This window comes from Ammospiza nelsoni, chromosome 3 (assembly GCF_027579445.1).
Source record: "Ammospiza nelsoni isolate bAmmNel1 chromosome 3, bAmmNel1.pri, whole genome shotgun sequence".
In the NCBI taxonomy this organism is placed as follows: domain Eukaryota; kingdom Metazoa; phylum Chordata; class Aves; order Passeriformes; family Passerellidae; genus Ammospiza; species Ammospiza nelsoni.
The window spans coordinates 51,102,065-51,127,306 of record NC_080635.1 but is presented as its reverse complement, the minus strand read 5'-3'; the positions used below and the strand labels follow the sequence as shown (position 1 = coordinate 51,127,306).

At 42.8% G+C, this 25,242-nt stretch overlaps 1 protein-coding gene across 1 annotated transcript; it reads left to right on the top strand.

The window, feature by feature from the left end:
- Positions 1 to 7,980: 7,980 nt before the first annotated feature.
- Positions 7,981 to 18,607, top strand: LOC132070796 (p53 apoptosis effector related to PMP-22-like). Its single transcript, XM_059467864.1, has 3 exons — positions 7,981 to 8,310; positions 15,402 to 15,545; positions 16,169 to 18,607. Exons 1-3 carry the CDS (start codon positions 8,100 to 8,102, stop codon positions 16,402 to 16,404), a joined length of 591 nt encoding a protein of 196 aa, XP_059323847.1. The 5' UTR covers positions 7,981 to 8,099; the 3' UTR covers positions 16,405 to 18,607.
- The last annotated feature ends 6,635 nt before the right edge of the window (positions 18,608 to 25,242 follow it).

Sequence of the window (25,242 nt, the reverse complement as noted above, 5' to 3'; positions counted from 1 at the left end):
AGGGAGTGAGCAGGCTCTGGATGTCCTTGGAGCTGCCCTCTTAGGCTGAATTTCTGCACTGGTCATTCATTTCACACACTGGCCTCCTCCTGGCCTTCATCAGACTGTACAAACAGACTGTGAGTAGTTCAAAGGGATTTCAGTATTTGAGTGGTTTATCAATGCTTCCCATGTTTAATGTGCTTCTGTTCTAGGAGAATAGAGTACGGGATACACTTGGTGTTGCTGTTTAGATACTGCACTAAGAAGTAAGGTGCCTGTGGCTGCACAGAGCTGATTCCTGTCCCATTTCTAATGGCATTCACTCTCTAAACATGGCATAATCTCCTTTACAATAGTATGTGTGGGAAAAAAATTTAGTAGCATTTTCATTCAGACCTCCTGTGATAAAGACTCCTTTTCTATTTCATCTGCCTATTGTGCTTTAAACTTTTACTGAACCTATATTTTGTACCTAGTTTCTTCATGCTTTGTACTACTGAGATCCAAGTAATTATTTCTTCACAAATGGTAGCAAAAGAAGCACGAAAATACTAGAAAGAGGCATGCTGTAAAGAGTTTAAAACATACATTTTCCTCTGTGTGTATTTAGCAGTTTCCATCTTTGCCATATGTTCTTTTCCTCATCATTTTGCCTTTTAGATTGTTCTTTAACACTTGCCTGTTTTCTTGCTTCTACAACAGAAGGGGAATTGATCTTTCATTTGTTCTGCAAATATTCCTTATTGTCCCAGGTTTTATAACCCCATCTGTTATTGAGTGATCAATTAAAGTCTCTTGTGGTCTCACTTTTCCAACGGATCATGCTATACCACAGACTATATTTCATAGTAATTGCTATCTACTGTATGATGTGTAAATGAGAGAGAGAGGAGCAAAAAGACAAGGGTATTTTTCCCCTGCCTACCATTCCTCTCTTTCTCTGTAAGCACATATCTTCAGTGCTTATTTTTTCATCAATGACAGCATTTAAACTAAATCCCTCATCTCCACTCTTTTCTACATGGGTCCAATGCTTGTACCTCAGTGTTTGCTACTACAAAGCACAAAAGCTTTGAGCTTTTGAGCTAACAAAATAAGCTCACCAACACTTGAGGGAAATAGGTAGATGCTGTCACACTTCCTTGCAAACATCCCCAAAATAGAAACTTCTCTGCCCAAGCAGTATTTCCCTGTTCTCTCTCATCCATCTCCCGGCCCTTTCTTACTGCTCTCAATAGTTACTCTTGGTCATGTATGTCTTAACTCTGTGTGTAGCTTTAAAATTACTTCTCCCATATTTTTAGGCATATACAACACCATGTTCTGCACAGTCCTGTTTCCTCTTCCTGCACTCAACTGTCTGTCACAGTAAGGAGCTTAAGAAAGACATGCTTTTAAAATTAGAGGTGCAGCATGGTTTCTGCAAGGGGAAGCTAAACCACACAAGTGTGATCAGCCTGGTGTGAAGAAGGTGAGTTGTCTGCAGCAGGACGAATAGATGGAAATTTCTACTCTCTGTCCAGCACAATGGGAGAGAAAACTCAGAATTATAACTATTTATATGGTTATGCTTTTCTTAATAATAGAACAAAGTGGGTCATTGCCAGGGAGAAACACAGAAGCAGTTCCTGGTGGAACAAGGCTTGGGAGAAATTGCGTCAGAAGCAGCACCCCTGATTTGCCCCTGAAAATAATGACTCAAAGTATTGACGTTCATGCATGCTGTGTTAATCCAGTGTCATATCCACATGTGCTGCTAATTTAGAGTTATGATCTCTCATCTGAGTATGTGCTTAAAGACCAGACTGTATCTCTGAAATCAGGCCTCAGTGAGCTGAGCTATTGGGTGAGTCATTTATAAAAGCTCAACAGAGACTTCAATGTGGAGCTGTTCAATCAAAGGTACTCTGTCTTCTTCTGGAAGTGCAGGTGGTGATTACATTTACCCAAAAAGCTCCTGATGTCACTCCTGGGAACCAAGATGCTGTTTCACAAGAGCTAACTGTACTGAGGCTGGAAAGCACAAAAATGGCAATTCTACAATACCATGAGGGCAGCTCTGAGATGCATGTGGCTTTTATGGAGAAGAAGGAGGAATGGAGACAGGAAATACAGATTGATGCAAGCAAATGCAAATGTTGGTGGAAAGAAAAATTATATATCTATCATGCCAATTTTTCCATGAGATTTTGGAATGAAAAACTCTCGGAAATAGGGAGTTAAATGCATACATACATATATACATACATACATACGCACATACATACATACATACATACATACATATATATACACACAGAGGTCTGTCTGGGTGTGTGTATATGTATATAAAGGTAAAATCTCAGGGCTAAGAATGGGCAGCAGTATAGGGGCTCCCATCTCCCTAAATGAACTCAAGCCCGTGGACGGAAGGCAGTGCCACACTCCCACTGGAAGGCATGCAGGTGCTAGGCCGTGCCTTGCACACACCAGTGGTGCAGGTGTCTGGATGGAAGCTAACTCCTTGACCTGGGTGACCCTTCATCATCAGTGGTGAGACAATCAGACACTTCATTTCAGCCTCAGTCTAAAACATCTGAGAGAGAGTAACTCCACTTTAGGTCCTTGGCCTGCAGTTTCAGGGGAGATGAGCACCTAAAAGCCAGAGAGTCATAGAATCATTTAGGTTGGAAAAGATGTGCATGAACATTAAGTCCAGCTATTAACCCAGCACTGCCAAGTCCACCAACAAACCATTTTCCCAAGTGACATATTTACATACCTTTTAAATACCTCCAGAGTTGGTGACTCAACCACTTTCCTGGGCATCATGTTCTAGTGACTGACAACCCTTTCCATGAAGAATTTTTTCCTAGTAGCCAATCTAAACCTCCTCTGATGCAACATGAGGGCTTTTCCTCTTGTATTGTCACTTGATACCTGGGAGAAGAGGCTGACCCCCACCTGGCTACACTCTTCTTTCAGGGACTTGTGAAGAGCAATAAGGTTGCCCTGACCCTCCCTTTCTCCAGCCTAAACAGTCCCAGCCTCCTCAGCTGCTCCTCATAGGACTTGTGCTCCAGACCCTTCCCCAACCTCCCTGCCCTTCTCTGGACTGGCTCCAGCACCTTCTTGTAATGAGGGGCCCAAAACTCAACACAGGATTTGAAGTGTGGCCTTACCAGTGCTGAGTAGAAGGGTACAGTCCCTGCCCTGGTCCTATTGTCCACATTATTTCTGATGCAGGCCAGGATGCCATTGGCCTTGTAGACCACCTGTCTTGTTGCCAGAGGAGCAGAAATAAGGATGGCTGAAAGGGCCTCACTGAGCATGGCCAAGCTGCTCAGGAGGCTCCGGGGTGCTGGGCAGAGTGTCCTGGGACACAATAAGCCCCTCTGCGGGCAGGGGATCTGGGTGGGAGGCCGCCCTGTCCCCTGGATCGCATCCCCTGTCTCAGCTTTCCCCAGGTGTCTCTGCCCCAGGATCCCATTCCCGATCCCATTCCCGAGCCCAGCTTTCCCCAGGTGTCTCCTGCCCCCTGGCGGCAGAGGCGCCGCCGGCCCCGGCCCCGCCCCGCTGCCCCAGACAGCCGCGGCGCTGTGTTTAAATAAAACAGCGTCAGCGCAGGAGAAATCTTAGGTATGAAGGGGGGTTTACGTGAAGAAAGATTTCCAGTTTTGCATCTGATCTTGCACAAATGTGATATTTTCCAAGACACATCTTCTCTTGATTTATCAGATGTGAATACAAAAGTCAGAAGAAACACAAGCATGCTGCTCTGCAAGAATTAACAAATCTTTCCTGTTCTTGAGTAAACTGAAGTTTATCTTTCAAGAAAACAAAGTTAAAAGCCAGAAAAACCCTCTGGCCCCTCAAGCATAAGTACACACTGTACCTTGGGTTTTCTTGGAGTGATGGTTCAAGTGAATAGCAACTTCAGGAAAAAACATTCACACACTGTACCAAGCTCCCATTCCTACAGGAATAGTTCCAGTGTTAGCCAGGCTATTGCTATCATTTTGTAACATCACACAAGAAGATGGCCAATTTGCAACCTTGGAAAAGGGTTTATGAACAAAATTGAAATCAATAAGGAGATCAAGGATGACACGGTTCTTTATTTGATGATTTCTTTTCTTACATTTTGGACATGCAAATGAGAGAATGAGGCAAAGGAGGAAAAGTTGCAGCAACAAGTTCATAGAACTTAGTTGTCTGGAGACCCTCATTATTCTGTGGGTATGATCTAAGTGAGCCTGAGGTCTTTAGAGAGCTTTGGGGTAAAATCCCTGCCACCTGGGGTTCTGCTATTTCCTTTACTTGATGCAGAATTTCACCCAGTACAACTTCAGGACAATAGAGAGATCTTCACACAACCTAAGTGTAGAAAACTTGAGTTGGCAAGCCCATATGCAACTTTACAACTGTCTGGCAACCATGAGCACTGCATGCACAGGAGGACTCTTACTACCCTTTTATTTCTAAGATTTTAGGTCATCTCAGGCTGATGGAATCACACAAGTTGTCCCTTGCAGGAATGAGAAAGGGTTAGTCACACCTCTGCAGGCTGAACTGTTGCCCTAGTATTTCCACAAGGCTTTTGAAGTAAGCTACACAGCACATCAATTGCAGAGAGCTTATTTCATCCATGCCAGCCCCAGAGGAGTCTGTAATATAAACTGAGTTCAGTTAAGGGCTACTAACAAGAACTGGTCAGAAAAAATGCTTTCTTATAAATTGTCAGCTTTTGAGCACACATGAGGAAATTGAAGTTAGATCTGGAAACACTGATGGAGTGGTTGTTGTGGGTTATACAAATTACATCCCATGCCTGTCCTGTTTTATGGGTTGAGTGACTACCCTGTTTAGGTGATGTTAATTGGGTGGCTGTGATGCCTGAAGAGCGATTAAGTAGAATTGGGGCACTTGGACGTGGAGGAAAGTGAGCATAAGACGCTGCTGAAGGACAACACCCATGAACCACAAAGGAATTGGATTTACAACAGATATTCAGTCTGTGGACTTAATTTTTCTGCTTTTTTTTTTTTTTTTGAGAGGTAAACAGGCTAGAAAAAAACATCCACATAAAATGGATAAAGGAAAGCACCCAGTCCCTGAGGGGATTCTGCAGGGCAGAGAGATTCCCTTGGCACTGTGCTACCCACTGTGTCCCACTCCCCTCCCCTCACCCCAAATGCACTCTTGGCAACCAGCCTGCAGATTCCCACTGGTGTATTTCAAAGCCTGTGAGAGCCCAGCCATACCTGTCTGGGCTGGACCTGATCCCTGACCTTCTCTCAGTGCTACTTGGTTTTCTCTGATAGCTAGGTGAATGATTGCCAGCACCAGTAAATGATTTACTACATGTAAAGCACTGCCTGCTAGAGAGGCATATCCCTTGTTACACTGCAGAGAAAAAAATATTTCTATAGGGCCACAAAGATTAAGAAATTAATTTTTTATTTGCATAATAAATAAAGGTAAGGGTAGTGGTGGTGAAAGTAGCTTATGGTTCTTTTTAACATGGCCAAAGATAAAACTGGGGAAAGTGTTCTTATTTTCATTAGTACAGAACATGTAGCTGTGTTCACAGCTGAAGATAATGTACATTTGTCAGTGCAGCTTGATCCAGAATGCCCAGCTACATTCAGGCTGGTTTGGTGTTTAGGAAAGCAAACCTCCTGTTTGTTTTAGTATGTATTAGGGCATCTTTTCCTCAGAATCGCAGCACTACTTGTTTTTCATGCGTGTATCATTGCAGCCCCACAGAGCTGACTCCTACCATCTGGTCTCTGGAAGATGTGGGTTATACAGCCCAGAGGTGAGAAAAGCTGCATATGTTGCTGGAGCTGCCTGTTTTGCTGCAGGAGACACTGGTTTGTTAGTTCTCTAGATCTCTTTGCTAATAAATCCAAGTGTCATTGGGACTGAAGGCAGACAACTTCATTGACTGTGTTATAGGCCCTCACTCATACAGAACGGAATCTTTGGGGTATTATGTTTGAACTTCAGCTGGATTTCCTAGTTGTTGAAAAGCCAAGGATTTAAGGAGAAAAGAGAAGATGGCATTTCTTTCTTCATGGTGTCACTGGGAGTAGGAGGATAGGCCATAGGCAACACAAGCCACGTATGCCAGAGGCGGGTTTGGAGGCTGCCCTCAGAGCTTCTCATCACACCACTGGAGCATCTGGGCACTGAGGCACGCCAGGTCTAGGACAGCCTTGGGAAACCAAGTGATACAATTACTAAAAATTGGAGCCAGCTCTATGCTCCTGTCAAACTGGGGGAACTCCCTTACTTTTGACTTTATAATGAAGACAGCACTTTCCTGAGTGGTGCATTTCATCAGTGGATGAAATTTACTCTCATTTCTTTTCCAACAGTGCTCAATTTCTGAAGAAAGTACTTTCTGCAGAATATCTGAGGAAAATACTCTCTGCTTCTGAGCAGAAATCTCCTTCTGAGGTGACTTGAGTGCTGATAGTGAGACTGCTGGAAAATCACTGCTTGGTACTGCAAAAATGAAGTTCTGTTGTAGTGACAAAAAGGGATCATAGTGCCCAGTTCTGCCATTGCTTCTCCAGCATGCAAAACCTGTGTGCTGATGACATAGGCTTGCAAGTAGTTCTGGCAAATTTTATTTATGGCTCTACTTTATTATGAATTTGGAATGAAGTCTGAACAGTGGGAATGAACATCAAAAGGATGTTGAGAGAGCTGGTGAAACTCCACATGATATGAGGTACCCTCATTTTTTGCAGCTTGCCTATAGTGATATCATCTTATTGTTCTGATTTTAGTATCTCAGGCCATTCCCTAATATTTGGCAGCAGTCAGTACTCAGATGTCACTCCTCACAGGACACCTCCCATGAATATCTCTTGAGGAATTGGCATTGGGCACAGTTTAATTATATGTGACATAGGTGTGACAAATCCCATTTTATACAGTCCAACAAGAACTCACATGCTCCCATTCTCCATGAAGCACATGTAATCCCCCTCACCCACTATTATTTTCAGTCCTTCATATCTCAGAGATTCGTCTTCTTGATGTCTTCTTTGGTGAGGCCTGGAAGCTGCTCCAGGACTCAATCAAATGTGTGTGAGTTGTGTGCCCAAAACACACATTTCTCTAGTCCTGTCATGAGCACATGTCTGCTCAGACAATGAGTTTGCTTTGATACTGGGCAATGGAGTGACACAATGGAAATGTAGATATCTTATTGTGGAGAAGTGCTTCTCCTATGACCAAAATTTTGGGTGCCATTCATGCCATGTGATGGGGAAACATTCTTTTTGGTCATCTGGCATCTTGCAGTGCATTTCCACACACGGAATGGGAAAGGATCAGGGCAGATGGGTCCTGAGTACCACTGCTGGGCTCTGTCCAGTGCCCAGAACAGCCTGCTTGAAAGCCTGAGCACAAGTGCAGTGAAACGCTCATTAGATGGCCATTAGGAAACATGCATTTGTTTAATGCTGAGTGTGACATGAAACAAATTATGGTTTCCTACTTAATAATGTCATATTCCCATCCTCAAATGACACCTTTCTTTAAGGTGTCTCTTTTTTTTGTCAACCGCAAAGGCAATTTTTTGCTAGCTTTAGTACCTGCAGTGGCTAACACCATCAGTATTATCAGTGTTGGGCAATGCTGGTCGGTCTATCAGAGAGGAGGACGATGATCTCCAGCCCCCACGAGGAAGGCAGGGCTGGTGGAACCCCGAGAACCGCAAGGGTTTTCGCTGCGGTTGCGTTTTTTTGCGGTGTCTGTGCCACGACGGCGGAGAGGCAGCGGGTGCGGGAGGGTGGCGGACAGCGGCAGGAGAAGTGCGAGGCTGAGCCCGGGCGGGCCGAGGGAAGGCCCGGGGCTGAGCGGGGCCGGGCCGAGCGGGGCCGGGCCGAGCGGGGCCGGGCTGGGCCCCGCTCCCTCCGCGCTCTCCGCCGGCCCCACCGGTCGGGGCTGCCGGCGGCGGCAGGCTTAGTCAGAGGAATGTGGGTGGAACTCCCTCCTCCCCGGCGCCTTAAAACCCCGCTCGGACCGGCCCGCTCGCAGTCTCCCATCCCGGCGGAGCGTCCCCGCCGCACCACACCCGCGACGCCCGGGCTCGCTGGGCGCGCCGCCGGCCGGGCACGATGGTGGTGTGCGGCCTCGCCTGCTGGAGGTGCAGGTGGCTCCTGCCCCTGCTGCTGGGCCTGGCCATCATCATGGGCATCATCGCCCTGGCGGGCCGCGGCTGGCTGGAGTCCGAGTCGGAGCCCTACGTGCAGCAAGCGTCGCTGTGGGAGAGCTGCACGCGGGGCGAGGAGGACCTCAACTGGAACTGCGAGTCCCTGATGGACTACGGTGAGTGAGGGGCCCGCCGCGGAACCGGGGCAGCGGTGCCAGGCTACCGACCTCCCCTAACTCTGCTGGGGAGCGGCTGCTTTCTGGAATGGAGTATCCTGCTTTTTCGGGGCTTAAACCAGCACCGAAACACAGGGCTAGGCTACTCCTGAGCGACTTTTTTTTTTTTTTTAATCGGTACAACACTGAGAAGCCGGGGTGTTGATACTTCGGGTTTTTCTCAAGTTATTTTACAACCAAAGTAAGATAGCAGCTGGCTCCAAGTCTGTGTGTTTGCTGCCCCTGAGCTCTCATCGGGCTGAGGTGCCAGAGCCTTACCTGGCCGCTCCCTCCCTGTGCCACCGGATTCCCTGGTCAGACGGCCAGTGTGGAAACCTCCATGCAGGACCATGCCTGGACAGCAGTGAAATGGTATTTCCCCGACCCTTTAGGGGAAGAGAGCACCTTAATTTAACCCTCCTGGCCAAGGGAGTGCAGCTATTAAAATGCCTCCTGATCCGCAGCTTAAAATGGTCTGATGTGGGTTCGAAGGCAGGAAAAAAAAATGCTCTTTCCTTTGTACCTCTCTGTTGCACTGGGGCCTAAATCAGGGATAAGTGTGCCTCTGTTTTAACTTGTTTAGCTGCTTCTGTATCTGGCATCCCCACTGTAACATTCTTACTGCACACTCTCAGTTTCTAGGTCTTTTGGGGGACTTTTTGTTTTATTGCTAGGACACGTGGGTCTGATTACATCTGCTTTTCCCTCAAACAAAATATTTCTGGACAAATAAGCAGACCCGCCTTAAGATCTTGGATGAGGGTTCTTTAGGGACTGGGGGGCTGGAAGGGTGTGTTTCAGCTGGGAGAGCTGGGACTGTTTCCCTGCGCAGATCCCTTGCTGCCTGAGCACGGCAGACTCACTTCCAGAAGCTTTTCATTGCAGCACTCATGCGCAAGCTAAATCCTGAGTATGCTGTAAGAGAAGTGGCTTTGTTTCTCAGCTGGGTGATGACTTCAAGCCTTACTGCAGGTAGAAGAAATCTGGCTAGTGAGATGAAAATATCCATCTACCCCATCAGACAGAGAAGAAAAGCTAGTGCAGAGTTGCTGAAATTTGCATTGCACAGGGGAAAAGTGCTAATACAGTGCAGCCACTGGAATTTGTTTTCTCCTGTAGTGACATAGCTTCACACGTCCCTGAGTACTGATGGGTGTGTGCTTTGCGTCAGCCCTCAGCACTGTGGGACAAAAGCAGTTTTCTGCACTTTTTTCCTTGTTAACAGGCTGACACAGAAGAACAGCATCCTCGACTTCACTTGTTTATGTCTTGGCTTATTTAAACCAAACTTATTTAAATCCCTGGTTTATTTATGTGAATTTGCCTGTTCTCAAATTTTCATAACATCAATGCCACTGTCTACTCAAATAGTATTTGCATCTAGAGACAGCATGTAACACATGAATTCAGGTTTGATTTGTTTTGTTTTCTTTTCTTCTATGCTAATGCAATTACTGTCAAAATAGGTGAGGGCATTTACAAAGGAAAAAATGCCTAGCAGGCATTTATAGCACTGAAGCAGGAAAATAAAGGTTAACTAATTGAGATGCATAACTTGTGTTTTGCATACAATAATCGCTGTGCACTAACCATCCTGCATCTCTCCTGATGAAATGAAGACTTCAGAGTGGATCTCCATTAACAGATTTTGCCATTAGACAAATTCTTAATTGAGCTGTGGCATGTGTGTGAGGAAGAGGTAGAAAAAAAAGCAGGCAAGTCACTTATTTTAAATGAGGGGAAAGGGGCAGGAAAAGACAAACAAAGATTTGCAAATAGGTGTCTCCTAAACTGCATAGCTCCTTAATGCACATTTGTAAATACCACATGAGAGGGAAAAAGTGAAAGGGAAAAAGAAGAGTAGGATGTCATGTGGCAGGGAGACAGGGAAGGGATTTTGTTTGGAGTTCTGTGCTGGTTTGTGTCTGGGAAGTGCCTTGGCTGGCAGTGTCTATGTATTATCAAAATGTTGCAACGCAGAAGTGCTGCAGTGCACTAGAATATGACTCAAGATGACTAAGTCTGGACCATTGCAGGATTTAACTGTTGACTGTGTGTTTAAAACATATCAGCAAGCCATCAGCTATGACAAAGATTATTCGCACTGTGTAACTTGGAAAGGATGATTGTCTTTATAGTGATGAGATTGTAAGTTTAGGAGCAATATTTATGGGTGGCTGCACCCTTCTGGTTCTGAATGACTGGACCCAGTGACCTTGCTTTGAATTAACACTGTAAAAGATGGGTGCGTACATATGCAGTAAAGGTAACCTCATTAGGTTAACTCAACACTAAGAGCCAATTGGTATTCATTTGTTATGTACCATCCAACAAAGAAAAAGGGAAGCATTTTTCTGGGTCCTTAGTAAGTGCCTAAAAAAAAAAAAAGGAGCCCAGCCTTTGTGAATCATGTTTCACTGGAGCTGTGCCACTGTACCTATATTCCTAGAGGCATGGACTTTGATACCACAGATTATTGGTGAAACTGAGTGCATGTGAAGACTTCACTGAGGGGCCTGGTAAATAAAGGAGGAATGCGAGGTGTGTGCTTACCTTTTAAATGCACCTCTTTTCAGGCACACTGTTGTCTGATTTACAAACACCAGGATGCATTCAAGACAAACTAACATCGTGTGTAGTGTCAGGCAAGTGCAGGCACTTGGGAAATGCTGATGGGAAAGGTGTAGCAGTTGGCGTTCCTGCCTACACCCAGAAAACACTTACTGCAACTTCCTGGTAAGAGATCCCAGTGAAATGTGAGGCTGGTGTCTCTGCCAGTGCACTTTGCTGGCTCCTGAGCAGGCACACTTCTGCTGCTAACAGTCCAGAGACTAAAAGCTGGAAATGTGTAGGATTGTGCCTCTCCTCAGCTCTCAACTGAAGACTTGCATTTAATATTTTGGTAGTTTAGTAATTGCTTTTCTTGTGCTCCTAAAGCCAAAACAGATTGTGATTCCCAGTGTTAATTTCCAACCTGCCCTCCCAGCAAACCTTGGATTCTGGGGTCCACTGTGCTCATGGTGGGTATGCACATAGCTTCCTCTCACCAGTCATGCTACCATGGAAGTTCACATATTACCTAAGCAAGAAAGTAGTGCTGACACTGCTCTTTTGCTTGCAGTCCACTACTCCTTTATGACATCAAAAAAGTCCAATATTTTTGGACATTCTGTGTAATGGGCTCTTGAGGCCAAGCAAGGATTGCTACTGCCATTTACATACACAAGAATATTACAGCTGCATTGCAAAAACATGGCCAGTCTCTGCAGGTTGTGATAAAAGCTTCCACTTATTCACGAGCTAACAAACTAGCTTCGGCTCCTGGAAGTGAATGAACAAATATGACAGTCTTGTTAGTTCAAATCCTGTAGCAGTTCATCTTCCTGCTAGACTCTTTTCACAGCCCTTTTATTGATTTCTAAAGAGAAATCTAGATTTAAATTTCTTAGCCTGTAGAGATTCCACCTCCTCCCTGGTGACACTGAGGCATGGCCAGATGAAGTCAGGAAACACACTTAATGCTAAGGCGCTGTTTCTTGCTTTCCTTTAATTTCATCATATTACTGGTGCGCATCATTAACATTTAGTAATCATGACCCCTCCTAGTTATTTGCATGATAACATTTGCAGCTTAGTTCCTTCCCATAGTAATCATTAATGTAATGTAATGCTATGTAATAAAACTCTTAAGCCTTCGTAATAATTACAGACCTTCTGAACAGTTGTTTTTTAAATGTTCTCTCAACATCACCTAATAGATAAATACTCTTCTGCTGATTAGATGCAAAGAACTTGACTATTCTCTGAGGCCAAGCTGACCTGGAAACACTAATATCCCCAACTATTTCTCTGCTTTTCTGCTCTCCAATTCTTCTGCCTTTCTATTTATGCAGTTCCAAATCACTGTGGTGTTCTTGGTTGATTTCATAAACATACATAATATTTATGTTTATTTTGCACAAGAAATACTCTCTCTGACAAATGAATGGGTCTGTGAATTTTCTATTTTTATGGAAAAGCTTAAATTCTGGCTAAATATCTTATGATTACAAGGTACTTTTAAGCATAAATCATATAGAAAATGGGCCTAATCTGTCATTCTCTGACTGTGAACAGGTCTCTCCAGCTCTTATGGCAGCAAACAGTGAGAGGGTCAACCTGCACCTCTCCCCTCCTGGCAGCTGGGAGTTGTAGGGGGAGGATCTTTCAGAAAGACAGGAGAGCCTGTGGGGACTCTGTCAGCTATCAGAAGCCTTTAGGAGGAAAAGGAGCTGGGAAAGCCTGACTTGATTGGTGTGGGGATGAGGGAGATCCTTCATGGAAAAGCAGCAAATTCAGTTTTGGCTCTGCAGCAGCCCCTCTGGTGAAAACTCTCCCTGCTGGTGGGGGTGGCAACAGGTCATGTGGATAAGGAAAATCCCCGGGCTGCACCCTATACTTGGGAAAGGTGCACCCTCCCATCCCAGTCTCTCCCATCAGTCACTTATCAAGAGACTTATATATATACACAATGTAAGAGAAATCTCAAAAATTAAGTGTAAGTCCTGTGATTCCCGCAGGGGTTCAAGTGTCTGGCTGACGGTTCAGTGGCTGACTACACTCACCCAGCCCAGAGCACACCCATCTAGTGCTGTGGGCAGCACCTATGACTCAATCTTATCAGGTCTTGTCAGCATCAACCTGCTGCAAAGAGCTGTTGGAAAAGATAATCCTGCTGAAGAAAGAGCAGAAGGTCCTGGGTCACCACTACTGAGCTCTGTCACACATGAGCACAAAATCACTGCGTTTCATGATGGTGCTACCTACTGCTGCCTTGTTTCTGAAGACCTGAGGCAAAGTTGAGCTTGATATTAATCTTCCTGACAAGATATTTCCTGCAGCTATATGTGTTGTCATTTTCTTATTGCCAGAGACAAGAAAATCAATCACTGTGAGCGGAGCCTGGGCTGACCCGTATCCAAAAGCTTATTATGCTTGTAAAGACAGGACAGATGATATGAAAATGGCAGAGAGAGCACTGTGGGCATTCTGCCTTGTACTCCTCCAGCTGTGTTTGTGTTGCTCTAAACCTCAAGGTGTCTAATGTGCAGGTGTATTTGAGTTCACAACTTAAATTTTATCAAACAGATGCCAGATTTGTCCTCCTACATCTTGTCAGCATAAATAATGCATCTGAAAGGGAATATGCTATGGTAACTTGGTGTTCCTTCTTGCTGTGTTTTTTTGGTTTTTTGTTTTTTCCTTAATAAGGCAAATATTGATAAAACATTGTCTAAATCATCTAATCTGAATGGGCTTTCCTGAGCTGGCTGTGTGTAATGGTTACATATCCCTTTATATTATTTATCACTAAAGAAATCCTATTGTGGAGACAATATTCAATACCTGTGTTAGATATGGCAGAGAATATTTTGTGTGAAAAGATTTTATCAAACCACTGATGTAGCTCTACACTCCAGACGTCATCAGTCTCCTCCCCACTTCTTCCCCTCAGCATTCCCTCAGGGAAGGGGTATGAGACATGAGACACTAGTTGAAGAAGAAGAAATTTGAGAAGTTTTTACTGTCTTGAGAAGCTCCAGGAAGGGAAAGGGGAAAGAAAGACTTTTCCTTATCTTTTCTGTGTCAGTTTTTTTTTTTGCCTTCAGGTAGCAGTGGTGCTAGTTGGAAGTTTTGGCAAGATTTGGTTGATGTATTTTACTGCTGTATTTTACTTTTGCTGTTGGATTAGAAATAAAGAAACCGGTTCAAACAGATCTAATTAAAATAGCTGTAAAACAATGCTTTGCTTTCAGACAGAAAATTGCAGAGAAAGAATGGAGACTACATTGAAAGCAGGACATCTCCAAAGTCACTTCAACTGTGTTGGAATGGACAGCTATGATGAAAGGGATTTTTTTTTTTCATGTTCTGACCTAGATCTCACTGGCCTCTTTATTTCTACATTAGAGGGAGCTCAGGATCTGGCCCTACCTCTGTCTGAGTGTGTGAAAGTAGAAACCCACAATATGTAGATGTGGGAATTGAACTGTGGTGACAGCTGACTGGAAAACAAAGCACTAGCCAGTATGGTTTAGCCCTTTTGGGCAGGTATCCTGCCTCCAGGGCAGGAACACTTTTGCTTGTAGTTGTTTGCACTGGGCTCACCTAAATTGCTTGGTTTCTGAAGAGGACAAGGTGTGTGAGGGCTTTTCACAAGGCCATGTTACTGACAAAGCAGAATCGCTGGCTGTTTATCCAGGAGGTTTTCCTGCCACTGTTGCCTTGGCCCTGCCTGTGCCGGGTGGGTTCTGGATGCTGGGGCTGCTCCTTTGGAATACAGCCCTTGCTTCATGCCTGAGCCTCTCCAGCGTGCAGTAGCTTGATACTAAGTAGCTTGATACACCCTGTTCCAGCAAAAGTCAAAGTAATGATTCAAAGAGGATTCATCAACTTTTACCTCAGATTTTGCTGTTTCTCCTCCACCTGCTACATTTTAGCTGTGAATAGATACTTATTTTCAAGAACATTCTTTTGTCATCTTTTCAGCTATTGCAGGTTTATTTCTTTTTGGTCATGCTTATTTTGCTCCACATGCCCTATTCTTGTCATAAACAAACAAGTGTTACGCAGACAGCACTATTATTTCCCAGCAGTTATCTCCTGTGGCTTTCACACTTCCCTGTGCATGGAAGTGCTTTTGTAAACTTGAATATTGAACAGGAGCTGTAGTGATAAAGGACATTGTCAGCAGTTTTGTGCCCTATCTGCTCAGATGTCTGTGGGTGTCTTACACATATAGTTTGAAGGTATTATCTCTCTTGTATGCTGCACTCTATCCCCTTTTCAGCAAGACAAGTTATCAGGCAGGGAGTCCTGTGCTGCTCCAGCAGTGATGGTGCCCCCTGCTCTGCAGCTGTGTGCTTTGCAGGCATTCAGCATTGCTTTGACATAAGGACATGCTTCTGACAGTAAAGGGTTTCAATAAAAAATGAATGAAGGAACCCAAAGAGCTGCAATGACCTACAGGAGAGTACTGCTGTGTGTAATACCTTCCTTGTTTTCTCTTCAAGGGTGGGGGAGAGCAGCAGCTGCCACATACCTTGTTGGCTTTGTGATCCTGGTCATCTGTTTCGCCCTTGCAGTCATCGCGTTCTCGATCGAGATCCTTCGCTTCAACTTTGTGCGAGGAATTGGAGGCCTGCTCTTTGTTGTTGGTAAGGCTGGGCACAAAGACAAGGTTATTTTAGATGTGAAACAGCCATCAGCAGAAAAACATGCTAGATGGAGCCTCCCTTATGAAATTAGCCGTCTTTGTCTGGTTTATGACTCATTTTCGTGGGAAACAAGGGAAGGCTGAGTTGCGCTCTGAAAGCCCAATGGGTAGGGAAGCTCCAATGGTCTTTGTCAGTTCTTACTTTCCCAAAAGCAATTCATGGGGATGCCCAACACCTTTGACCCTTCATGTGACATGCTAAGACTTAAAAGCTGTGGGTGCTTCCCACCTTTCTGATGGGAGGAGGAGGAGCAGGGCTCTGGGAGGTAACTGGCTGGGCTGGGTTGCCGGTGCTGGCTGTGGGACAGGGCTGGTCACAGCATGCAGGTATGTGCCTTAGCAACCTGGCAATGGCAGCTGAGGTGCTGCAGCAGCCACATGGGCGTGGGGATCTGCCTGGGACAGAACTCACATACCTCTGTAACAATGCAGATCTGATTGCAGGTCTGAAGCTAATCCTTACATATCTTAAGTATGCACTTATCTCCAGGTACCTTTTCTTAATGGGAACCGTAATATGTTCACTCTAACTTACTCCTGGTTTTCTTTCTTTTCTCTCTCTAGCTGCATTCCAGATCATTGGCTTGGTCATTTACCCAGTGAAATTCACAGAAGACATTCCACTGACAGGAGATAACATGTTCAGCTGGGCCTATGGTTTTGGCTGGGCCAGCACTGTTGTTGTAATAGGTTGTGCTTTCTTCTTCTGCTGCCTCCCCAACTGGGAAGATGAAGTCCTGGGAAACATCAAGCCTACCTATTACTACTCCTCCCCAGAGAGAGCACCATACTTAAACTGAAAGATTAAGTCCAAGTACAGTCAACTGTCAAAACAGAGGAACACCTCTGATGTACATTTGGTGTGATTGTAGGAGACTAAAAAAAACTCACCTTATTTTGCCAGTGTATTTCTTACTGTGGCTGGCAATAAATTAGGAAAAACATTGGCATCTTAATCCAAATAGCTTTTTCCCAAAGTATTGTTTACATATTTTCATGTCAATTCAGTTTGGGTGGTTTGCTTGCTCCTTCCCCTCCCAATTAATTGAGTCATCCTTATTTTATTCAAATATTTTCTTATGAATATAGATGATAGTGTTTTAAGTGTAGAAAGGAAAAAAAAGATTTTAAACAACCCATTAGTGTGTCCTATGAGATAGGTTTTTTTCTTCACCTCTGACAAAATTGCTTTGAATGGAGCTAGGAAAAAACACAGCCTTCCAATGAATGCTTTTTGTTCTGTCAAAGTCAGTCCCAAGAAAGAAACTTCTGTGATACTATCATAGTCATCTGCTGCCTAAAAATCTTCTCATTCCTGTTACTGGGCTGTTGTTGACTACTAGCTATTTGAATTAAGGGGAAAATAAAATTAAAATTTATTTTCCACCAATTGGTGCTGTTGGACAAGGTCTCCTCCAAAGCGTGGAGCTGGCGTGTGTAACATAAGAGTGGCTAATGTAACATTGGTGGGTTTGTGGCCACAGCAGGACTTGTGATGGAATCACATATGTGTGTTGTAATGGATTCAGATGCTAAACTACATACATTTTTACATGGTATATGAGGGATGCTGATTTAGAAAGTATCTTTGAGCGGAAACATAAACTCTTCTATTAGTCCACCTTTGTAAAGTTGCAGTGTTTTAATTATCAATATGCTTTGGAGGGAAATTTTAGCATAAGGTGTTAAAAAACCTCCAAAGGTTTCTAACACTGTAGGTACCTCAGAGTTTAGCAAACTTAGGCTGCTTTGTGAGTGAGTAGGGGTAACAGGTAGAAATAGAAAGGCAGTTCTGTGAGCAATATATGTATGTAAACTTCATACAGACATCAGTGTTGGAGTAATCTGGCTGGCTCCTCATTTGTGTTTCTGCAGCCAGCAGCTCCAAATAAATATTCCAGCGAGGTGTAGCCATGTCTGAGTTGGTCATGGACCTGCAGCATCTTACAGCAGATTTAATTACGGTCTGTAATCTTTGTCAGGGCTTTGTTCAGCTGGGGAAGAAGGAAGAAGTTCATTTTTTGAACTACTCTTCCAGCTATGGGGGAAGTAGCTTTAGCAAAGACAGACTGAGGAGGATATAGGTGGGGTGGAAAGCAAATGCTGCATGTTTCTCTGTGTTATTTCTTACTCTCATGAACCTGGTACTTAGGAGAGGGTAAGTGGTGGCTATGTGTATTCATGCACATGTACAAAATAGAACTTAGAAAGCATTAACCAACAGACTGTAAAGCTAAAGTAATTTACAACTGATCTTTTGCAATGCCCAGTATTTCTTGTATTATATATTGTATAGCTTTCCATTTTGTAACACCTTTTTCAAATTGATAATGCTATATATTGCATGTGATCCTGATTTAGAGAGGCCAGGTGATTCCTGAAGGTCCCTTCTAGGCCTGTATTTTATAACTTTACAGAGCATAAATGTCTGCAGATTTCAGAATTGTGTTGTGAGCTCAGTTGTAGCATATACAATCAATTGTATTTATGATTCTTGCCAAATAAGAGAGTTCCGTGGCAAATATGTCCTTTTAAAATTTTTTCCCTTTTCTGTACAGTACTGGCTGGTGGGGAATACTGTGTAGATTTTATCATAAGAAATGATAGTACCTACTTCTATTGAATTCAAAAGACAGCAGAGAATCTCAAGTGGGGAAAACCCTTGCCCAACTAAAGCTGAAAAAGAGAGGAAAATGTAAGAAAATGGACACCTTTCCTAATGACAGGGAAGATGGTATGGTAATATGGTAATCAGGATTAGCATAATTTAAGTCTTTTGTATGCTTTTTTTATAAGCATTGGCATAACTTGTCAGAAGAGGACTAATGTAAAATAAACTTGGCTCTGAATGTACTGGGAGGGGTAGAAGCATAACCAGCATGTTGCACAACTTCAGTGTTCCAGAGAAAGCTATTGCAAAAAGTTATTAATTACTTTCAAGTGATATTAATGTATGTGACACTCGTTTCGAATGTGGTGGCTTAATTAAAGATGTTTTAACTGGTGGTTGTAGAAACTTGGTGATGTTTGTGGTTCATGGATTAATTTCATAAAATCAAACACATAAGCCATTCTTTTCTTCTCTTAACTTGAATATCCAGTGTCAGGTTAATAAAATGAAGTTCAAGACCTCATGTCCAGGAGGCAGCAAGTTCATTTTCCAGTCAAATAAGCTTCAGAATACACTGCAAAACATGTCTGTGCACTTTCATTGAAGTGTTAGGTATAGAATGTACTTTCCTAAGCCAAAACCTCTTAAGTGCATCACAGATAAGGGGGAACTCTAAACATTTTACATACACAACAGTCTACAGGAGGCCTCGCGTGTGGGAAGCCTGTTCTTTATCAAAAATGTTCCAGGTGTCTTTCCTGCAATGATCAAGAAATTTGAACCGTGAAAAAAGGTGGTGTACTAGCCTGCTATTTTCAGTGACAGGCTGCACTTTTCCCATGGTTAGAAACCTTCCCACTTCTAACCTCAGTTTATGCATGGCCCATATTATAACCCTGTCCTAGTGATGTTTTTTAAAGAGAGCAAATCAGTCAGTCACTGCTGTCTGACACCAGCCTGTGGCTTCTCATTTCTGGAAAAACAGGTTCATCATTCTCCTTTTTTTATTTTTTTTAATCGATCCTCTTCCCTTTTTTTTTTTTTTAATCTATACTCTTCCCTAAATGTCTTAATTTTAAAATTCATTTACTACCCTGGTTTCTGGTGCCTTCCCTGTGTTTCTTTTTGGGTTTTGGTTCCACATCTCCCCATTTTTAATTACTTCTAATTTTAAATAAACAAATAGGAAAAATATTTTGGTTTCTTTTAGATTTTCCTAAATGCTCTCAAGATAATTGCAAGGTTTCTATAATGCCTTTCTTTCAACAGGAAGAAAACTTGTACTCCTGTTTATCTATCAGTCTGTATTAAGCTGCAACCTAAATCTTTGCTCACTAAAATCACCTGAGTATCTCCAGTGAGCTTGGCTGCAGGGTTGCTCCTTCTAATCCAGTTTGTGAGAAGAGAGAGCAGTTCAGGGGAATCTGAGCACGCTTGGCCCTTGTCTTAGGAGCAGTTATGAGCAATCAAAAATGTGCATGACTGAGTGCTAGGGAAGACTAATTGACCTGAATGGGATGATTAATGCTTAAATCTCATGGATATGGGAAACAGCTGCAACACCCCGCTGGGATTTTGTATTTTTAGCTGATGTAACAAGTGACTAATTTTTTAGACAATCCATTGACAAGACAGAATTCTAAAAGATTATTCACCTGACCTTTACATCCTTCACACAAAGGCTTTTGGATGTAGAATGCATATATAAATCAAGGGAGTGTTGTAACAGATCATTTGGGAGGGGGGAGGATTGTTATGGTGATAAGCACTCCAGAAACAAAAACAATCTTGTATTAAGAGAAAATGTTGCACACACATACAAACAAAGAGAGTTGCTGAGGTCATTGAGCACTTACAAACTAATGATGAACCAAACACACATATCTATGGAAACCAAAATGCTCCAGGAGATGCACAACATTTGAGAGCTGAAGTACTGGTCCCACAGCTCAGAGCAGCAGGGTTCCTGGCAATATGAAACAGCACCCTGAAAAAGCAGGTTAATCTGTGCCAGTAGGCAAAATTGCACAGGTTTTTAAATGGACTTAGGAAATGATATTCACAACCAGAATAAAGTTTAATCAAATCTGGAGGATGCATTTGTCAAAAATAGGGATGCTGAGTTTCTAAATTTGATTCCTGTAACAGGCATCAGTACAGAAGTAGTGAAATCCATGTGCAGTGGGTTCACAGAACCTGGTAAATGCCAGTGATACTGCACAGGTGCAGCAGTTTATATGCATAGATCCCATGTCCTGCACGTGTGCTGTGTATTTATGAGATAATTCCAATGACTCCATGATGCAGGTCTGCAGTGGTACAGAAAGCAGCCTTCTGTCTGGGATTCCCTGGTGTCCTAAGGCGTGGGCAAAGCTGCACCACATATGAAGCTTGACATCTAGAAATTCCAGGCAAAAATCTAATGTCCTCAAATTTGGCCTATGTAAAATTACATTTAAATTACTTGAGAATTTTTAGAATAATCCAAAGGATTTTTTAATTGGGATTTTTGAATGCATAAATTTATTAAGGCTTTTTCATATAATACCCTATATATTTATAAGGTATTTATAATAAAGACTGTAGAAGAACACACAGAAATGCCTGGAGCTTTATAATGTAAATATTACAGCTATAAACAAGATAAATAATAATTTGTGATAAGAACTATGCATTACATAACATAATTAATACAGAGAAATGAATTCTCTTCCTCATGGGTCCATCTTTGCAGGATTGAATAATGTGAGGAGAGCTGGTATGGCTGCTGCTTTTTGTTTATTCATGGGAATGGGGACAATATATGCTATTTTTCACAGAGTTTTCATGAATATAGAATATAAGAATATAGAATATAGAATATAAGCATCAAAGTTTGCTGAAACTCAAGTTGATACCTTGGAAATCAGTGTTCACTGAGGTTGAGAGGGCCCAGAAAGGTCTGGAGTGAGCATTCAGATGAAACTGAACATAAAAGCCAGGCAGGTCCTGTCCTACAGTGTGCTGTCCTGGGAAATGATCATGAATTGAAGTAGGCTGGTTTGATGGTCACAGTCCTGAATACACATGGAGGCAGGAGCAGGAGCTGACCTGTGGCCACTACAGTCCCTTTTCAGGAAATAGTCTATTTTTAAGCTCTCTTTGGAGATGATTTAAGCAAACCCTTACAACACGAAATAATCAGAACTTATAAAGAAAAAAATAATTTAGGTGAATTTTTATATATGAAAAATAATTTCTGATTTGAAATAGAAATACAAAACAATGCACAAAACAAAACTTGGGAAAATCATAATTGGCATTTGGTAATAAGACAATAAGTTGAAAATGTTGCTAGGATACTTCAGTTTTAATTTTAGCCCTCTTGACAAATCAATTTCACATCAAACATTAAAAACTGAAGACATCATTTCCATGTAACACATTAGTTTCAGCAAAATCCTTCTTTTGGCTGAAGAATCCCAAAGTGAAAATTTGCTGGCTGAAACCCCTTAAGACATGCTTAGCATGCATGTCCTATCTGTAAATCTCAGAGTGTTTAAACAAGTAGCTATTCCCAGCTGACCCATAAGGCAGAGCAGATAAAAGCCATTTCTTTGACAGAGAACTGTAAGTAGCAATGCTGTGGCACCAGGGAATTCTCTAAGTGAAGCTGATTTTATTCCTCTCCTAAGGCAACTGAGCTTTATGCTTTACAAGGAGTTATTGTTATGATCCACCACAACAGCACAAGGATTTAGTTAGCTTACCTATGCCACAGAGAAATTTTGGAGCCCAAAGAAAGTAGCTTTAGTAAAATTATCCCATATGCAGAACAGGACTGTGCTGTACCACTCTAACTGCTTACCCATGAGTTCATAAAATCCCTGTACACAATGTGCTATGATTCTTTCATTCTATGATTCTGTGTACTCACCAGAGAGCTTGTGCTCCTGACAGCCACTCAAGGAAAATACAGTCATTCCAATGGTTACAAGTGTCCAGAGGCCATCTCAGCTCATCACTGATTAGCTGGTTTACAGGACACCCTTGATTTCAGCCTTTTGACTGGAGAAGGGGGAGTTGACTGAACTGATTAAACTTCTACAGAGCCTCTGGGAATTAAATTCCTGGGGATTAAACCGTGTTCCACCATATAACTTATCGTGTCCTTGAGCAAAAACTAGCTGACAAATCCATGCTCAGGCACACAGAGTCTTTGTACTTTCCTAATCTTGTGTTCTCCTTATTTCTGTTTTCCCAATACAGTCTCAAATTGCGCACATAAATTACAGTCCTGGATGCCGCCCCATGTTTGCATCTCAGGTGTTAGCACTTATTGGTTTGCACATGTAGCCTTGCTAAGGAGAGGAAGAAAGGCCTTTTAAGCCTAAGCCTTTGTCCTGTCCAGGCAAGCCTGCTTTACTGACAAGAGCCACACAGTGCTGCATGTGAGGCAGGCTTCAGAGGCCCTGCAGCAAGCTGGTCTTGGATGACTCTTGCTAAAAATCTTAACAAAACCCTGTGGGAGTTTTCTTCAGCAGTTGGTGAACAGAGGAAATATCCAACATCTGCAGAGCTTTCCTGTGTGACAGATAGAGGAAAGCTTTCCCAAGTGCACAGCAGCAGGACTGAGCACCCACCATTCCCCAGGCCATCATAAGCATCATGGAGCAATCACAGTACCTGGCCACCTCAGGAGAGCTCCTCAGAAAGGGTTGGTGCAGCAGAACTACAAGATCTCAACTGTGCGCATTTCTGCAGGAGGGTGTTTTTATTTTGCAAAGATGTAAAGTCAGGTCTTGTTCAGAATGTATTTCTATGTGATGATTTCTACAATGATGTCTACAGGTCTTTTTCTACCTGTGCTTGCTATGGATGAAATATTAGTCCCATGGAGAACACTATTGCCTTACTGCCCAGGGAGTGACCACAAGGTACAATTTGGCTGACTGAGTTGCATCACTGTTTGGGCTGTGGCTGTAACAATAACTGCAGTGCAGCTCATTCCAAAGGGAAACAGTAGACTGGCATTACCGGCAAAAGAAAAGGACCTATGGTTGTAAATAGGTTAATAAAGATAGTAGTAACAGTTATGAAATTTATGCTCAGAGTGACTTGTTAGATGTAAGATAGCAAACAAGAGAACAGATCATAAAACAATTTTAGCAAAGCTTTTTAAATTCAAGCTCTGGGGACTTTTTGTTTATAAGCAGTGTGACTAAAAGAGAATGAAAATGTTCTTGCTGCAAAAGTCATGATCATGCACCACAGCCAGTCAGTTTATGCCAATCCAGTCATTTATACAGCTTAGCTGACCAGTCAGAGACTAAAGGTGAAAGAAAATACACTGCCAATGATTTGTTAGCTTCTTCTTCCACTTTTCTTCCAAGAAAACCATTTGTGTCTTGGCTGAAAAAGGCATATTTTTATTTCTAACTCTAATGCTGTAGAGTTGTTTGCTTTATCAATATCCTCCTGCTTACCTGGTTACCTCAAGTAATAATGAAGATTCATTAGCAATACTTTTAGGTGAAGAAAGTGCCCGACAATCTAAAAGTTTTAACATTGATAATATATCTTCATTTTTGATAGATGCTGTTGGTGTTAACCAGGAAGTTCTATCCACAGATAATGGAGAAGGAGAACAAGCATTTGCTTTCATGTAAACACAGCTTATACATTGTAAAAGATGAAGCATGGTGAAGGTTAGTCATCACTTCACTTAAAGTTTCTGATCATTTTTCCCTGTTTGCCATAGAAGTATCAGAATTATGTGTGATAGATACAAAATTTTGTTACCTTTGGATGTATGTCCCTCTCTACTGTTCAAGACATCTCAAATTACCCTTTTACTGAATGTGAAGATTGGTTGTAATTCTGAGTTGCTTAAGGATGACAAAGGTGGGAAAGACACAGAAACATTTGTGGTGACAGAACACGACTCACCTTTCTTTCACAACATGATAATGTTCTCTGTGGTATCACCTTGCAAATGCTAACATTTGTGACAGCATGCATCCATCCACAGGTGAGCTGTAATAGAAACTGATGACAAATCCTTCAGTAAGTGCCTACCTGGCACCTGTGGATAGCACAAATGTGGGCTAGGCTACAAGGGAAGATACATTCAATTCTACGGAAATGGTTGTTCCGTAAAGTTTACTTTACAGGGGAAAAAAAAAAAACAACAATGAGATTGTCCCTTATTTCCACCTCAAACCAGAAGCTGAGGTGTCTTCATAGTTGGCTGTAGCTTTCAGCAACATTCAAACTCAAAACAGTAAAAATGTCTCCTGCTGTCCCAGAGGCCTGTTGGATACCAGTGATGGACCTCTCACAGCCACAGGGATATTGGACTGTCTGTGCCACAGGAAAGCTGCTGGCAAGATGCTTCAGCTGGCCAGAATGAGAGATAAGGCAGCCACACCACTGCTAATCTACCAGCAGGCAAATAAGGTATCTGATGAGAGATAAGGCATGGTGTCAAATTTACTTCTTCAAGTCTAATTCTTCATGGAGTTACTGCTTCACTGTGCTGCAGCTCATTGCTGTGGATGTTCCACTTTGGTTCAAGCTCAATACCTCTTCAGGCACAGTGTATCCATGCAATGTAAATTATTAATTTCCTTTATTTAGGCCATTATTGATTCATGAGTATTAATTCAGAAAAGTGCTGTGCAGTTCACAAATAGTTCATAGCTGTCACATTGCACCATGAGAGCTGCAATACCATAACAAATTCCTTTGAGCAAACGAGGTCAGTACTTGGATGCAGCCCTACCTGACAAAATTCACCATGGGAGCAAAGGATACTTTGCATCCTCTGGGCTTAACTGTGTTTCACACAAACCAGCTTTGATTAAGGCCTACAGTGGCTTCCCGACGTAAATGTAATTGGGCCCTAGCAAAATACTAGGCTGTAGCACGTGTTAATTCAAAGGGAGAGTGCAGGGAGCACGGCAATATCGCTTCTGAGCCGACAGATAGGGAGCTCTGCCCGGCACAGGGCTGGGTGTCCTCCCAGGGCACAGAGAGGTGATGGCTC